The 18,318-nt window shown below is 38.6% G+C and overlaps 1 protein-coding gene and 1 pseudogene across 6 annotated transcripts in view; both read right to left on the bottom strand.

The window, feature by feature from the left end:
- The window catches only part of VPS13B (vacuolar protein sorting 13 homolog B), an 869,883-nt gene that overhangs the window by 176,669 nt on the left and 674,896 nt on the right, over nt 1-18,318 (bottom strand). For all 6 annotated transcript variants that reach the window (XM_033202375.1, XM_033202376.1, XM_033202379.1 and 3 more), the window contains exon 36: nt 11,817-12,224. In XM_033202375.1, coding sequence (XP_033058266.1) covers nt 11,817-12,224 — 408 coding nt within the window. The remainder of the gene's footprint in view (nt 1-11,816; nt 12,225-18,318) is intronic.
- Nucleotides 13,763-18,073, bottom strand: LOC117079586 (annotated as a pseudogene).

The following is an 18,318-nucleotide window of genomic DNA, read 5'->3' as shown; positions in this document are numbered from 1 at the left end:
GTGCTGTTAATTCTTTTTCTCAGTCTCTTTTATTCTTTTTCCCAAGCCTACCCCTTGCTTTAGTCTTAGTTTTTACAGTCATTCTACAGTTCTTATTTGCCCGTAACTCAGGCCTACCAGCACTGATCATGAGCTTGTTTAAACACACAAATGACACTGAGAATTTAATAAGATGCTAATGTTTGCAGTGAGGACACAGGAACAGCCATTGCCAGAAAGTATTAAGAAAATACAAAATCCGCAGATATAAATATGTCCTGCCTGGTCCTTTTTGTCCTTTTTCTTTCTTGCCATATACCTATGTGGAAATTCAGTGTGGTTCAATTTTGAAACTTACACAACTGATACAACTCATCCCCACGTGCCTTCCTTGTCTGCTACACATACTGCACACACCAACCTGTTGTGACTCCATTCCTCAATGAGGGAACACAGTTATCTGTAGTACCACAGAAAGATTCACCCACAGATACCAGCTTTTAAGTTTAAAATAGATATTTCCTTTGAACATGTACTCCTACATTTAAAAAAGCTACAACATAATAATAAAAATGTTAGTTAAGTGCTTTTAATCTTGGAACCAGTATTTATTTATTTATTTAGAGACAGAGTCTCGCTCTGTCACCCAGGCTGGTGTTCAGTGTGTGATCTCAGTTCACTGCAACCTCCACCTCCCTGGTTCAAGCAATTCCCCTGCCTCAGCCTCCCAAGTAGCTGGGATTACAGGCACACACCACCATGTCCAGCTATTTTTTTTTTTTTTTTTTCATTTTTAGTAGAGATGGGATTTCACCGCGTTGGTCAGGCTGGTCTCCAACCTTTGACCCCGTGATCTGCCTGCCTCGGCCTCCCAAAGTGTTGGGATCACAAGTGTGAGCCAGTATTTATTAAGAGCTTGTGATAACTTAATAGCAATAAAGGGTGGTGATGAATTTCACAAAGGGTCAATTATAGATGGTAAACCAAATTATACACTTTTACCACAAAATATGAAAGTAATCCCTGGGACTCATGACAGGGTTATTAATTTTCCTTTCCCCTTTCTTTCACTCTGAGAAGCTAGCCCGTGGGACATCAGGCCTTTCTTTTTTTTCCCAGGAAACATACTAAGTATCTTCCTTATTTTGAATCTTATATATTAACACACATATAAACTTAGGGCCACAGAGAATACTCAGAGTTCATGTAAACTAGATATTTACACATCCAACAACCTGGTATAAATGACAACAGAAAGTGAGTTAAGGCATGTGTTCTTCTTCCTAGGGGGACGAATGCACCATTGGACAAAATGCCTACAAGTAAAAATTATAAAGAGCTACCTTCTTAACAATGGAACATTGGAAAAGGCCTGAATAATTTTGTAAAGTTCTGTGTGTGTGTTTATAGCAAATAAGACAAATGTTTATATTTGTTCTAGCTCATTAGTACACAGGCATTTGATGAATTACCCTGTGCATTTTCAGTACTTGTATTTTTTCCCTAAATTTCTAAAAACAATAAAGACAAAATTTTTAAAAATGTGCTTTAAAAGTTTAGGATATAAAATTATCACTTAAATGTTTAAAAGCATGAATATTATTAGAGTTATTTACCCAATTGTTGATCATTTTAAAACTTTAAATTCTGAAACAACTTTAGGCTTTCAGCAAAGTTGATATCCTTCACCCAGCTTTTCAATGTTAATAACTTACATAAAATCAGATTATAATTCTTAAAAACCATTAAATTTGCAGTGATATAATACTACTAATTTAAAGACCTTTCAATCTTACCAGCTTCTCCTCCAATGTCCTTTTTCCGTTTCAGGATCCCACTCAGGATCCCATGTTGCATTTAGTGATTATGTGATCAGGTCACTTTGACCAAGCGTGGGGTATGACTTCTTCTACCTCCTTTCCTTCAACAGAATGCTTTCCTGATGAATTTTCCTGCTTTTTCCAAAAATCTATGTTTATCTTTTAAATTTAAGTTTTAGAAAACTAATGGCAGATATTTAATTAAACTAAATGAGGTGTAGCAACATTGAGAAATAATTTTAGAAACAACTGGTACGATAAACAGAACCAATCATGCTTTGTTTGAATACTGACATACTTTTCATTGAGTATAAAAATGTACTTCAAGGAACAAATAGTTCAATGACTTTTAAAATACTCCTTCAGAAGACTAATAAATGCAAACCACTTGTTTTGGAAAATGTTTACAAAGTGCTGCCAGCCCTATATTGTCAGTATCTACTAGACCCTTAGTAAGGCTCCTAGTTTCTACATGCTGACTGAGCAAAATGCAATCTAAATCGAGCTTCTATATATCATTAAAAAGAGTAGTCAATGATGACATTGCTAGCAAAGCATATCCAGGTAATTATTTTATCCAGCTGTAAGTAATCTAAGGCTACTAGAAAATCAGCAAGCATGTGTTAGATACATCCAGAGGCTGATTTGCATAACAGTGAAGCATCAGAAAACCTCAAAATGTGAAAAGGACAAAATTTTGGAAGTATTGTCTGTAAAGACATAACAAATCCCTCAAAAATAAAGTCTTCTATTCCTTCAACCAATTATGTTGAAGCAGATAAAAATGGCATTTGGGTGCTCTAGCAATGAAAAAAATGTGTTCCTCCCCACCCTTTATCAGAATATGTAAGTTGATCAGATCCTATTTAATTATACTGAATTCTGTAATAAGCCTATATATAGAGAGCGTGCATATGTGTGTGTGTGTGTGTGTGTGTGTGTGTGTGTGTATGCAGAGAGAGAGAGAGAGAGAACCTATTAATAAAGTAAACTAAAATACAGGAAGAAATGATATATGGGACAACATAACAAAACCAGATAACTACATGGACACTGACATTTGAGCTCTAAAAGATGCCAGTATTCCCCAACAAATGAACTTAAAAGTCTAGTCATCAAAATAATAGACCAAATGGGTGGCCAGGCTGCTAACATGTTTCCCTTCTCAAAGCACCTGATGATTTCTCATAGGTGAGATTTCCATTCCCCAGGGACTGTGACTTAGTCCTTACTGGTAAGTAAAAGCTGGGACCTCCTAGTTTAATTCAAACCTCTTTGTTTGGACATAAGAAAATGGCAAAACAAGTAACTGGAAGAGTTTTTTCTTTCCCATAAAAAAAGGCAGAATTTGTCACGAAAGATGAAGTGCCTACTGAGCTGGCTACTCACACATAGCCATTGTCTGGGAAAGGTATTTTTTTATGAAATGCTTTAGAACTCTAGGATCCTGGAAAAATGAAAGCTAAAAATACCAAAGGGTGATGGAGGATATGCTTTGCCTCCTTCTTCCCCTCCAATCTGCCACCATGCTCACTGTTTTTACAGTTGTGTTAGTTTATTAGAAAAATAAAACTTGATTGGATCATGTGGTTACGTTAAAAAAAAAGCAGACTGGCAGATCTGACTGTGCATACTGGAAAGTGTATGACAACCTTTTTACATAGGAAAGAATAACAGCAAATACATACTTGAAAAGTTTCTGGGATGAACACAGTAGCTGGTTAATTGAATTATGCAAGGAAACTGCTGGAGAATCAAATTTTTTAAAGTAAGTTACATGAATGAAAAAATTGGTATAAACTTACTCAAATAATGTTGAAAACAACATGACTTGCTAAGTAATTTACTGCAGTGCCTTAGAAAATGGTCTTGATCTACAGAATTCAATATTTGAAAGACTGGTATAACAGAAAGGCTAGCAGTCAGGAGATGTGTGTTATAATCTCAACTCCACGATATGGTATCCCTAGGCACACCACTTAACCTCTCCACTCTGTACTCAATGAGGGAGTTAAGACCCAAGGTTCCTTGACGCTTAGTGGACCCACATAGTAATGGTGGCCCATGAGGTAGTTTTAGTATTCCTAAGAACCTAAAAGAAATCATGAATTTGTCTGAGACTAAGTTGTGGAGGTGTTCTGAAGTTTTTATTTGTTTGTTTTGGTTATAATTGTATCAAGTTGGTATAGTTAGCTATCTAATACTAAATGCAGTGTGTCCAGACCATGAGGTCAATGGGAGGAAAGGATAATAAGGGTTATTGATATAAAGGATGACCTTCAAGGTATTTTTCAGCTCTGATATTTAGTAATCTATGACCTCCATATTCATGTGGTGTGATTTTGGGGAAAGGAAGATAGAAAAAGACCAATATTTACTGAGCACTTAATTTGTACCAAGCAATGGTTGGGTACTCCACATACATTACATCACCTAATGCTCTCAAAGTCCTATACATTAAATATTTTTGCCTTCATTTGGGAAATGCACTACAGAGTAACTTTTGACACAACCAACTGGTCAGTAAGTAGCAGGGCTGGGGTGCAGATTCTGTCTGCCTCTTTACAGCACCATGTTGCTTTATACAAACTACTGCTATTAGTTCTTAGTAATTTCATTTTTCTAACTGGTAACTGGGTTGTAAATAAATGCTTTGTCCTGTCCTCATTTCCCTTGCTCAGCCTCAGTATATTATGCCAAAATAGCCAACAAGTCCAGGGGACAAACCAGGGAGTAAAAGAACATCTAAGATATGTCGTCAGTTACTCATCACTGTCAGGGTTGCTTTGCTAGAAGCTTTCCTAGCAAACAGCCTACTGGCTTATATGGACAAGGGGGCAATCTGCTGTGACCACAGGCAAGACTAAATGCTGTCACAAATTCAGTAGAATGGGGGATAGAGATTTACCTCTAATCTTTTATTTTTCCACACTCCTTGGGTTGGGGCTACAATACTTGTCCATTTTACTTAATACTAACCTAATAGGGGCTATCATTAGGATCTAAGGAGAGGCCATTAAGAAAAAAAGTCTCTAGTACTTAATTATTAGGGCTGGAAACGTCCTTCTCCAATAACATTTTGTACAGTGAGATAGCTGCATGTTAATTGACAGCATTTTTGTTGTCTCAAAGACCCTTTTTTCTCCAAGAAACACAATATTTAATATGTGTATATGTAAAATTTGTATCAGTTGTTTTTTTCCAAATGTATCTATTAATAAATCTAGTGAAAAGGTTCTTTATCATATGATAAAAGAAAAAGCACTATTTTTTTTTTCTAGAGTATATAGGACACACAAGGTCCAATGTAATGGCATACAATTCTAAAACAAATACCCTGAGGCCAGCAGTTTTCTAGCAAAGAGTATAGATTAAATTTGGAATTTGGTAACTAAAACTGATAGCCAGAAATGACTAATTTGGCTAAAGATAAGATCTGAAGGTGGATTTACATGGAAGACTATAATGACTACACTGGATTTCTCATTAGAAGGGCGCAGAGTCTTATGAAGACTTCATATTCCCCAAGAGAACCATATTTACACAATTAACAATTCTTTTGTTAGGAAAAAAGCTTTTCATTATTGCATGTGGACACATGTGGGCTGTGTAAAAATACAAGGGATGTGTAACACACGGTAAACAGAAAGTAATGATCTTAAACAGGCCAAATCCTTGAACTCGTCATTAATAAATGTCTCTCTTGCATTCAGCTACCCCGGCTGCTGGGAGCCTGTTTTCTTCAAGTACTTCAAACACTGAAATCCAGGAACATTTATTATTTTAATCCATTACAGGCAGTGCTTGATTTAACTTTATTGGTTGCGGTGGTGGTGGTGGTGGTTATAAGTGGGGGTACAGCAATGTTCTTTTACACATCATTTCAAAAGGGCTTAATTATATTTTATAGTTTAGGCCAGGAATTCTGCTTGTTTTTTTGTCTAACAAGGTTCAAATGGAGTTCAGGTCAGTGATGAATCAGAAGAAAAAGTCAGAGATGGTTATCTCTCTGAAATGAGCTCATCTCCCTCTACGAAAGGCTGGGCAGGTACATCATGTTCACTACACCACAGCACATGAGATTGCTCTGATATCCTAAGTTTGTCGCTTATTAGATAATTTTTATTTTTATGCAGCTTTGAAATACATACATCAGAAACTCAACCCAGTGTATATCTTCTGTATCTCTGAAGTTACTCTCCTATGCATTTTAAAGGCTTCCCTTTGGAATCCAAAACAGCTATGGCAACCACACAGCACTAAAACAAAAAATGTACATAAAGAACATTTTAAGAAATGCACAAGCTCTTTATCACAGGACAATGAATATATCTCCCAAAATAAAATCTGTAGAATACTGTATTTACATAATTTGGTTAAACAAAACAATACATGACTAGGTAAGCACGGCCGAGGAGCACATACCTCCTAGTGTCTTTTTTTTTAAATGTCAAACAGTCATAATTTTTAATCTCCTTCCTTGAGGGTATGAAAAAAATCTTTTCTAAGGTAGTGGTAATTAATAATGTCTAGTGTATATAACAGTTACAGCAAGGAGAATATAAGTTTTATGTTAAGATGTCTTCTCCATTGCACATAATTTCTAAGAAGTGGACAGGAGAATGACAGTATCTCATATATTTATGGTTTTTATTCTCATCATATTAGAAAACACAATATGGGACATTTTTTGAAAAAAGTTAAGATAATTTTACTTGTTCCTCTTATTTCCCAGCCAATTTTTAGAAATTCCTGTTCTACCTTTTTTTCAAATGCCTCAAGGTTCACCAGGATATACAGAAATATATCATAGTCAGAAATTATCAGTAATCTACAGGTAATTTAAAGGTGAAAAAAGAAGTACATGCCAGTTTATCAGTAGCAACTTTGAACCTTGTTATAAAGTAATAGGAGGGAATCTGACCAGGATTAATAGTGGTACTCAGTCCTGGGAGGGGAGGTGTCATGTTTCAGGGACCCTAGGCCATCTGTTCTTTCCCCCCACATTTTACTTCTGCAAAACCATAAACGCACCTCTACCTCAGGGACTATAGAAAGGCATTAGAATTCTTCTGCTTTTCATTATCACAAGATTCAGTAACTCATTTCATTGTCAAGATAATCCCCTTTTACTCTTTCTTTTGCACTTGTGGGGTATGCCAAAATGACGAATAAAAACCCAGATGTTACAGACCCAATGAGGTCTCCACCTTTCCTTGAGTGTTGGGTTTAAGCTACTTGGGACATAGTGTCAAAAATGACAGGACCCTGATGCCCACACCCAATATTCATTAAGGTTTGTTAGTGATTTGTATAGCTGTCTACAAGCTGTACTTCCACTTCAATCCTCAGTGGCTGCTTAAAAGTTAAGTCTATCCTCTGGTTTAACTTTCAAAGAACTCACTTCCTATTGTTCAGGCATTGGACAGAGACGCTATTTCTTTCTAAAAGTAACAAAAGTCTTTGGGGTGTTGTAATTGGCTGGTTATTGCAACATATTATTTTAGGTAGTCATATCTAATTTAATATTTTATTTCCCCTTAGGCTAACTTGCATCTCTGCAGCATTCAAAGCCTATGACAACACCTTATAAGATTTTACTTGGAAGATCCAGTTAACTATAGAATGAAAAGTTGGAGCTCCACTTTTTATCAATTAATGACCTGGTTTCACTTTTCAATACATGAAAAGAAACTTTAGGTTCTTTACATTTTATTGGTCCTGAATTCAGTGAACATGAGAAAAGGCATTTTGTATATGTGAAAAATAATGTGGTTATGCTTTCTCTACTTTTGTTTATTCAGAAAGATAAGTACATCTGGATGACAGAGGCTGGGGTAGTGAAAGTTACATAAACCATAGCCCTTTGACTAGAAGCAGTTCAACTCACTGTTTTTGGCTTGGGTGAAAAATCACCCAAGTCCTTATGGACAGGGGATCCTTCTAACTTCTTCCGAATTCTGATTAAAATGCCAGCCAAGATGACCTCATTAAGGTTCTCCCCCCAATCTTTTGTGGCATCTAACTTGCTCATATTCTATTTTCCTTTTCCTTATCTACATACATGGAGGCTGCCAATCTAAGTGCCCCTGAGAAAGAGCAAGGCAGCCTAAAGTACAGCTAGTTCACAGCTCTCAACTGCAGGCTCATTTGTCGAAATCTAAGGAGTGCCGCCCAAATAGAGCCATAATTTACTCAGACAAGGGGAGCTAAAATCTGTAGCTCACTCTCCACCCTGCCTCTGGAAAGTGCTACACTGCAAGTTCACAATTTATAGCTACATACTTATGGTTTCTCCAAAGCTACATATTTCAAATGGTAAAAAAAGATTGTGTTGTATATGCATGTAAGGGAAACTTTTTTTTTTTTTTCCAGAAAATACTACAGAATGGGATGTATTTAATGAATAGCAAAATAAACATTATCGGCCTTAAAATATTTTAAAATATATGATATAATTTCTAAAGGAGATGTACTTTTAATACAATCATAGGATTTTCAGCAATATTATACGCCAACCTTAAAAATACAAGCATTACCTCTACTGAAATCAGAACTTTCGGGTCATTTTACCAAAGATTCATGAGAGAACGTAAGTATTCTAACAGAAACAGGAGTCAGGTTATTCTAAGTCACTGCTACACCAGTATCTGCAGAGTGGAATTAAAAAAAAGTCAAATCCCATGAAACTCCCATAGTTTAGGGTTAAATAATAATGCAGGAGGCTAAGAAGAACTGGTAGATATTTTTTGTAAAGTAGAAAATATTTAACCATTTCGTTTCATTCCAAACGATAATAACAGGAATTCCTTTAACTGCCTCAGTCAATAATTTATAAATATTTCGTTTTATAAATCAGTAAATAAATCTGAAAGCACAGATAATTTAAATGTATTTGCAATGCCTGGAGGAGAAAATTCACTTACCCCTTTCCATCATATTATTTCCTTTTCACATACACTTCCTGTAAGCTTATGATGGTTTAGATGACAAAAAAATTACAATCATTAGGTGAACTCAAATATTTTTGTACCTTTGACAAATAAAGAAACATACCTAAAACACATTCTCAATGGTGTTTCTCTAAATATTACTTAGCACACAAGATTCTTCTAGCATTACAAATCTATTTCGGCTTCTAAATTAAAACTCATCTGGAAAGGACCGTTTTACCCTGTTTATATAACATTGTCACATAAAGAGTGTTAAAAAAATACTTCACTAAAAATAGCTTGCGTAAGTTAGGGATTAGAGTAGTTTCTGCTGCTATAATTGTTCCTTTGTAGTTTTTTCCATGATGTTTTTGCACAGTGTTTTTGACTGTGTTTATTAAAGTCAGCACATCAAAAAGGATCAAAGAGAAAGTGAGTGAGAACCAAAGAAACCCCAAGTGTGTTGTCTCATTGGGGAGTTATGCAGATTCACATAAACAAGTGCAAATTGTTGAGGTTTTAATGAAAATTTTCTACAATTATTTTATCTGAAGTCATTCTATACAATAACATCTGTACAGCAGATGGCTATACTGTACCAAGGCAATGCTCCTTTTTCTTTCTGTTTAATAGTACATCTGAGATGACTACTTTTGTCACTGTGCTCAATTTGGTTCAGCAAATAATTTTGAAAAGTGCAGCTGCTGCAGATGGTCACAACAGTTATATAAACTGTAAAATCAAAGACACAGTTAAGTATTTCTGTATTAGATTCAAACTATAAAACTCTGACATGAACTCCATTGAGCTCAAAGATATACTACAGTATAAACAATTTCAGTTGAATGTAGAACGATGTCACTTGAAAACTACAAAAAGAAATATGACTACTGGTAGGAGGCTTTTATGTGAGTATATTTGTTTTTTGGTCGTGGATAGTTTTTATCACTCATCAAAATTATACTTTGAATATATGTTTGCATGTATTTTATCCAAATTGCAAAGCATGCATTTTTAAGACATTTACACAATGAAATTAACATTCAAAGCTTATGTTTTATTTTAAAAATATAGCTAAAATCAACTTTTTTGAAAAAAATACGTGGCAATCTCTTAATCACAATTTTCCAAGAAATCAGTCCTTATAACTATAAGTTAATAAATCTTATTTCAACCTTGCCAACTTTGTTATCATCCTAAACTGTTTGAGTATGCATAAAGAAAAAACTGTAGTAAAAATAGAGTTCGGTGTTCATTATAGTCTCATAACAACAAAATTGTTCCTATTAAGTAGTTAACCTCAACTCTGATTTGATGCAAATAATTATTTTAAAACATTTGCTGGACACTACACGTTAGAGTTGTATAAAGTATGTTTAGTCAAAGCTATAGTTGCTATTTTTGTGTTTAACTATATTTAAGAACAGCACTGTACAAGGATTGAGGGTATGTAGTTTTTCGTACATAAAGGGGGAAAAAACAAGTTCCAAAACTAGAGTTTACTAATTTGTACAGCTTAGTGAGAGAAGGATTTTTAATATTTTAGAGGTGTTTCCCAAAGACAGACACCATTACACGTGGAAAAAATGAGTAACGAATAAAAAAAGCAATGAGGATGATAAAAGAAGAACCTAAAAGTGAGTACAGTATGTTTAAATTCTTCCATTTTGTTTGAATCTTAACCTTTCCCTGCTATGATTAAGGTACAATTGGAAAGGCATGGGAACAGACCCAGTGTTGTCTGGGTTGTAATTTATTTGTGGATAGACCAGATACTGTAGCCTCCAGTATTTCATAGTCTTTCATGTCCCATGAACCTTACCTTTTTCACTTGTAACTTTTAAGACAACTAAAAAAAAATACAGAGCTTTTAATTGGCTTGGTCACAAATATTTCTGATGAGAAAGAAATAAATCATCTATGTTTTGGTCTAAAATTCAGGCTTCTCAACTATAAAACTTTTCCTTTCTCTTTTAACTACTGTGCCCAAACTGGCTATGTGGAACTAAGTTACAGTAAGTCTACAGCTGCCATTTAATTACTTTTTGATAAGCAACTAAGTTGCATATAAGGATTTGCTTTATCCCCTGCACTATCCCCAATCCCCAATTTCCCCCCACAAATTAAAGTGGGAAAATACATGGTTCCCCTTTGCTACATTTACTTTGAGAGCAAAATTTCTGGCCCCGTGCCCTGAAATTTTACAGTAGCAGTTTCTGTGATTGAAAATGCTATTTCCCACCTGTGTCTTGCGTTTTCTCTTCCCCTCTTCACAATCCTTCTGCCCATCCTTTTTGAAAAAGCATATAACAGTTTGGTCATGGTAACAGAAGTGGAAAATGTAGATGTCACTGCCAGTTGATTTCTCACCTCTCCTCCCATCAATAGCACTCACTTTGCAGAGTCTGTACCCCACTTTGCTAGGCTAGGCACAGAAGCACAGCTTTTTGTTGCCAGGTGTTGCTGCCTGATAAAATGCCTCAACCACATTCTTGCAAAGTTGAACCTTGGCTTCTGTTACACTTTGTGTAGCATATCTGCCACAACACCAACTTTTCTAAGTAAATGGTTACCAGTGACTTAATGCCGTGCATCAGAATCACCCATAGTGCTTGCTGAAGCACAGACTGCTGGGCTCCATGCCCAGTGTTTTGGATTCAGTAGGTCATGGGTGGGGTCTGAGAATTTGCATTTGTAACAATTTCCCAGGTGATGCTGATGCTGCTAGTCCTGAGATCACATTTTGTGAACCACTCTTCTAATGGTTCACAAACCTTGATATACTGTTGTTCCACTATAGCTGTTTTAGGTAAAAAGGAATTTAGGAATTAACAGTTTTAGACACCTGGAAGAACATGCCTCAAGAGGAGGACAGGAACATAAGACATTAAAATATCTATACTTAAAGGATTTGTTCTAAAATTATCTCTAAAAATAAGGTCATAAACCAGAAATGTCCTAATCTCTAATGGCCTTTATAACTTTTAACTTCTACATAATATAAATCTTCAGAATGATGCATTTTCAGATGTTAACAAATCATATTGCTTGTTCTGTCTCCCCGCTCCCCTTTTCTGTGACTTACCAGGTACTTTTTGTGCTGCTTTGACACTAAGGCTTCCATTGAGGTTTGAGAGAGATGCTAACAGGCATGGTTTACTGGAATGGGGTACAGTTTCCATGGAGATCACAATCTGAGTAGTTTGAACAGAAATTTTTTGAAAGCAGGAAACAGTTCTCCACATGTTTTCTTGAGCTGAAATCTTTTGCACTCCATCACCATGAACTTTGGCTTTAGACAACTTTCCACGGTAATATTTGGAGACTGGAAGATCATCCTTATTCACCATGGTGTTGGACATGGCTGAAGTCTCTTCATTATGTGCTGAACTGTGTGCATTTTTTATCTTCTTTAAAAAAAGGTGTATCTGATCCAATTTGGTGAAACTCAGGTTTGCTTTCAAAGGCTTTGATATATCCAAATTGACATCCGCTATAAAAGTAAAAAAGATAAAACAATTATTGAAGCTTTCTTATTGAATATAAGCCTATACTTCTCTGTCAAGCTCTTATTTAAAAGTGTCCCAAGATCCATATTATTGACTCATTAGGATGCCAGAACACGATATATCTCTTACTCATCACTTAATGATTCTTTCCATGTTGTTACTTGAAGGAGTACTCTCCCTGGACTACTTACATGCCTACATTCCTGGCCAATCCCTATGACAGCCTTGCTATCCATGTGTGGCCCTGATACAGCGAGGGCCACACAAGGATATCAAGGCTGTCCATTTCTATTCTGCCCTTACACTTCAAGGCAAAATGAAGCAGGTTTTCCAGTTTATTATCCATATGAAACTGGCCTTTCTTCAAAAAAAAAAAAAAAAAAAAAAAGGACTTTCCTTACTACCCAGAACCATGTTTGACACAAATAATGGTATTATTAATAAACATTTATCCAAGTATCTGGCTGAAGTAGCCTTCCCTACCATTCTCTAATTGTTTCTGCAGAAAATGTCTGTTTCCCCTTATGAACTGTTGCAAACCAGAGGAATCCCTGTACCTTTCCCTACACTCTGCACTGATAAAAGTTCAAATACCTTGCCCAATGTAACACTGGTAGACTGAGATTTCTTTAAATCTGTAGTCCATTTTATGTGTACCATATACCAGATATTGTCCTTATTTGTCTCTTACTTACCTGACATGAAAACTAGCCGTATTGTTTTTAACCTTTTAAATTACCTAAAATCACTGTTTCCATTTCTATTATTAATAAGACGTAAGACTACTAGTATCATTAAGACAGAGCATGTCACACATCTTTACAACCCAGTGCTTAGCACAATGTGTCTTACATATACATGCATTCAACAAATGTTTGAACTTAACTGACCCTAACAAGTGCTCGTTTCATGAGAGTCTGAGGATGTAACAGAAGACATAATCCCAAATGAAGCTAGGAATCGCAAAGTTATTAGGCATATTATTAAGTTATAAATCACATATAATATTCTTTTTCTGTGTGTGCAGGAAGACAGATCTATTGACATCAATATCTAGAAATCAAGGTTCACAGATGAACAGAGGCATCTGCAGCCCTGAGGAGGCTGGGCTGTATCTCCTAAACCTCTGAGGATGGTCACAGCTGACAGCTCTGTGTGGGCAGAGTCCACGTGGTCCTCATTCTCTTCCCTGGGGACAGGGCAGCCGAGACGGGAGGGCACACACAGGGGAGCACCTTCTTGCCCTAGCCTGGCCCGATGGCCTCTGGAGTCAGGCAGCTGCAGCAGCTGCACCACACCATAGTGTGGATCCAACACAATTCTGTGGAGGGGTTCTGGGATTTCAGACTGATTGAATCTCCATGGAATGATGAAAACTAAAATTTACTTGATTATGGAAGTCTCTGATTCATTCCAGCTAAAGTATTAGATGAGCCACTGAGAATCACCTCAAAGCAATTGCTCTCATGGCCCTCGCCAGGGCGGTGGGGCAGCAGGAGGATGGGTGCCTAGGCTGGCAGCTCTAGCTCTTCACCTCTGTGGCCTCCTTCTCTGCCTTCTCCTCCATCTTCTGCTCTTTCTCCAAGGTCGCTACAATCTCGGCCACCTGGCTGGTAGAGGCATGAACATCTTTGTCCACGAACTCAATCATGTTGACGAGGTCACTGAGGTTGACCTTGCCATTCTTGTCTTCATCCAGTGCAGGGGCCAGGCTGGTGAGTTTGCTTTCTGGAATGTGCCTGACTTGCTTCACAGTGCTGGTGAGCTCAGTGACACTGATGACATTCTCCCCCACAGGCGTGCCCTAGGCCGGGCCCAGCTTGCAGCCCCAGGTCCATCTCCAGGTGTAAGATCAAGTCCTCGATCTGCCCAATCATCTGCTACACCCTCTTTGTTAGTCTCTTGCTGGCTTTAGATTCTTCCACATATTTTTCTGCACCTACTGGTCTTTGAGAGTTCCTTCTTGATCTCTTGCAAGTTCTCGCTGCAGTCCTACACGTCCTCCTTCAGCAGCTCCAGCTCCTCCTTCTCTTTGGTAAGCAACTTCTGCTCCTTCAGCTTAGAGCAGGCATTGCTGAGGATGTCAATTTCCTCCTTAGTTATCTACTTCTCCTTCAAGCTCTCTAGCAGGGGGCAGTGTCCTTCAGGGTCTCTGACCACAGGACTGCGTCAGGCACTTCTGCCTGAGGTTAGGTCCCCGGCCTTCGAGGGGTGGCTTCCACACCTTCGGGCGCAACATCCTTCTCCACCTCCGAGCACTTCTGCAGCTCCTTGCGGTGCTCCTGCTGGATGGCTGCCTCCTCCTGCAGCGTGGCCTCCAGCTTTGCCTTGTCCGTTTGCTTGCCCTCCACCTCAGCCACTTTCACCTGCTCTTCCTTTGCCACAGTCTCTGGGAGGGTCTACAGTATGGACTTCAGCTGGTCAGCTGACGAGAGGGTGTCTGGGAGGTACATGGCCCGGGACAGGATGAGCAGCGATATGGGAATCTCCTGGTGCAGGTGCAGGTCCGGACACTGCTTCAGCTGATGCGGAGGGCCTGCATGCCTCAATCCCCACACGCTGGCTGCAGTTCCTTGACGTTCAGGTTGTCCACCCCTCCTCAGCAATCAGCTTGTCACTGGCCTTTATGGAGCACAGCCACACAGTGAGCTGGAAGCGCCAAAGTTGTTGATGCCGATGGACTGCAGCTCCGGCAGTTTGCACAGGGCCACCAGCTGTGGCTGTGACAGGTTGTCCAGGGTCAGCTCATTCTCAAATAAATTGGAAAATGCATGATTTCCTTCCTCATTGCTGGGTCTCTCCCCTGTCCCCCGGATCTTCTGGAAAAACAGAGAAGTCTGGTGGCACTACCCTTGGCTGCTTTGTTCTTCAAGGTCCTCTCCTCAGTGGTGTCCTGGAGGAACTCTGCCAGCTCCAGGTTGACCCGAAGCTCCTTCTTCAGGCTCTCCTCCTTGATGGACTGGGTCTCAAATGTGGATGTTGGCATGTTGGGGAAGAGCTTCATGGTCACGGGCGGCATGAAGTGGATCACCACGAACACAAGGAAAGGCACCAAGCCGAGAAGGTCGGTGCAGATCCGGAGAAACTGCCTGCACTCCTGGCTGGTCAGGGTGTGGCTGTCAAGGATGCGCCACAGCATGAGCACCGCCATCTTGGTATGGATCCACAGCAGGCGGAAGTCACCGCAGTAGCGCTTCAGCTCTTCCAGCTCCCTCTGTCCGAGCAACTTACCACCACCTCTGCAGTGTGGGGCTGTACATCGGGCCGCCTTCCTCAAGCTTCTTGTTCTTGTCCTTGAAGGATTTGAGGGACTTCTCTGCTACCAAGTCATCAAAGACAGTGTGCAAAGAGTGCCAGCTGTGCACAGGAAGGTGCCGAGGTCCCGTGACCATAAAATCCACTGCGGCATGGGCACTCTGGCCTCAAGGCCTAAGAGCCGTGGTAATAGCCTCTGAAGGAAGGGTACACGGGGTGGAACGGAGTGCAGCAGCCAAATGGAACATTTGCGCCACTCCTCAACCCCAGGATGTTGGCACAGGTGAGATAAGCAGGATCCCCTGGACCACCCAGAAGTTTTCATCAAGCCTTCATGATTGATTACAGCATTCACTCATACTTAATATTCTACATCTTCATGAGCAGGGTCCCTTCTTACCTTCCTCAGACGTCAGGATCTTTGGGTTTGCTCCTGGATACCCAGGCTCTCTGAGGGTTCCATCCCTTTTGTTCCTTCCCTTATGTGGGGACACTGTGTTTTCTTATCAGGCCTAGCAAAACTCTGAGTCTTGTTTACAACTAGCTGTGCACTGGAAAGGGTCAGACACTTGAGTCACCTGTACACAATACTAAAATGTTCCTTTCTCCCCATGTTTTCAAACAGGAAAAACAACTTAATATAAAGGAATTATTTTTAAAAATACTGTATTGACATATAACTAACATGCCACAAAAATTACCTTCTAAAAGCGTACAATTTACTGTTTTTAGTATACATAAGGTTGTGCAACTATCACCAGTCTAATCCCAGAACATTATAATCAACACACACACACACAAATATCCCATACTACTTAGCAGTCACTCCTCATATGCTCCCCTCCAGCTCCAAGAAACCACTAATTTTCTTTCTGTCTCTACAGATTTCCCTAGTCAGGACATTTCATAGAAATGGAATCATATAACATGTGATCTTTTGTATCTGGCTTCTTTCATATAGCATAATGCTTCCAAGGTTCATCCATGTTGAAACATGTATCAATACTTCATTCCATTTTGTGGCTGAATAGTACAACAACATAAGCATATACCACATTCTGCTTATCCATTATCTGTTAATGAACATTTGGGATGTTTCCACTTTTTGGCGATTATGAATAATGCTGCTATGAATATGTGTGTGCAAATTTGCTTTTAAATTTTCTGAAATTTGTACCTAGCAGTGGAACTGCTAAGACATATCTGATTGCAGTTTTCCTACTAAGTGTGAAGGAGTATCCCATTGTGATTTTGATTTGTATTTCCCTAATTACTAATGATGTTCAGCATGTTTTCATGTGCTTATTGACTGTATATATTTTTGGAGAAATAGCTACTCAAACTCTTTGCTCATTTTTAAATTGTTATTTGTTCTTTTATTATTGAATTGTAGGAGTTCTTATATTTTGGATACAAAATATAAGATTATTATATTTGATATATAGATATGATTTGCAAATATCAGATATATAATTTGCAAATATCATATCAGAGATATGATTTGCAAATATTTTCTCCCATTCTGTGGATTATCTTCAGTTTTTTGCAGCACAAAAGAGTTTAATTTCTGCAAAGTCCAGTATGTTTGTTATTTTGCTGGTGCTTTTTGGTGTCATACCAAGAAACCACTGTTTAATCCAAAGTCAAAAAGATTTACACCTATGTCTTCTTTTAAGAGTTTTATAGTTTTATCTCCTAAATGTAAGTCTACAATCTTCCCTGAATTAGTATTGTGTGTATGCTGTATGAGGTAGGGGTTCAAGTTCATTCTTTCATATGTGGATATCTAGTTATGTCAGCAACATTTGTTGAAAGGCATTATTTTTATTTTTGACTTGTAGAATTTGGGGTACTGGAAGAGGCTGGTGGGAAAAATATTTTAGATAAATTGGATGGCTATAATGACTCACACATTTGCCTCTGCATCCCTATATGTGGGCTTCCAAATTCTATGGCCTCACAGAAAATAATAGCTTTAACAACAATAAAAAAAAAAAAGTGCAATTTTAACAGATGATCGTTAGAACAAAAACAAAACAAAGCTAAAGTCGAAAGAAGATTCAGATGTTGGGTCCTGAAACTGTCTTTTTTTTGGGTTTATAAAATGAAAACTTAGGCCAGGCGCGATGGCTCAAGCCTGTAATCCCAGCACTTTGGGAGGCCGAGACGGGCAGATCACGAGGTCAGGAGATCGAGACCATCCTGGCTAACACGGTGAAACCCCATCTCTACTAAAAAATACAAAAAAAAAAAAAAAAAAAAAAAACTAGCTGGGCGAGGTGGCAGGCGCCTGTAGTCCCAGCTACTCGGGAGGCTGAGGCAGGAGAATGGCATAAACCCGGGAGGCGGAGCTTGCAGTGAGCTGAGATCCGGCCACTGCACTCCAGCCTGGGCGACAGAGTGAGACTCCGTCTCAAAAAAAAAAAAAAAAAAGATAACGTAAAGAAGGATCATAAGTACTCATTCTGTAGAAACAATTTAGTAACCTACCCAGAAGATTGCCCAAATATCCACATAAACCAACTGCTGAACCTAAAGGGATCCATTTTCCCTGACTGCAGAATGGCAAAGCATCCATAGAGACGTAAATACTGAAGCTACTGACTACTACCCTCATATCTCAGGCACCACTGTGGTCCCAGGTACACAGAAAAAAACTGTTTACATCTCTGGCTGCTTGCTTAACTTGTATTTCTCTTTTTTCAATAGACTGGATCTCATTATGTTGTCCAGGTTGGCCTCAAACTCCCAGGCTCAAGTGATCCTCCCGCCTCAGCCTCCTAAGTAGCTGGGACTATAGGTGTGCACCATCGTGCCAAGCGC

Source organism: Trachypithecus francoisi, unplaced genomic scaffold (genome assembly GCF_009764315.1).
Source record: "Trachypithecus francoisi isolate TF-2019V2 unplaced genomic scaffold, Tfra_2.0 Lachesis_group7, whole genome shotgun sequence".
Lineage (NCBI taxonomy): Eukaryota > Metazoa > Chordata > Mammalia > Primates > Cercopithecidae > Trachypithecus > Trachypithecus francoisi.
Note: the sequence above shows the minus strand (reverse complement) of the source record. Positions and strands in the feature narration are given on the sequence as shown.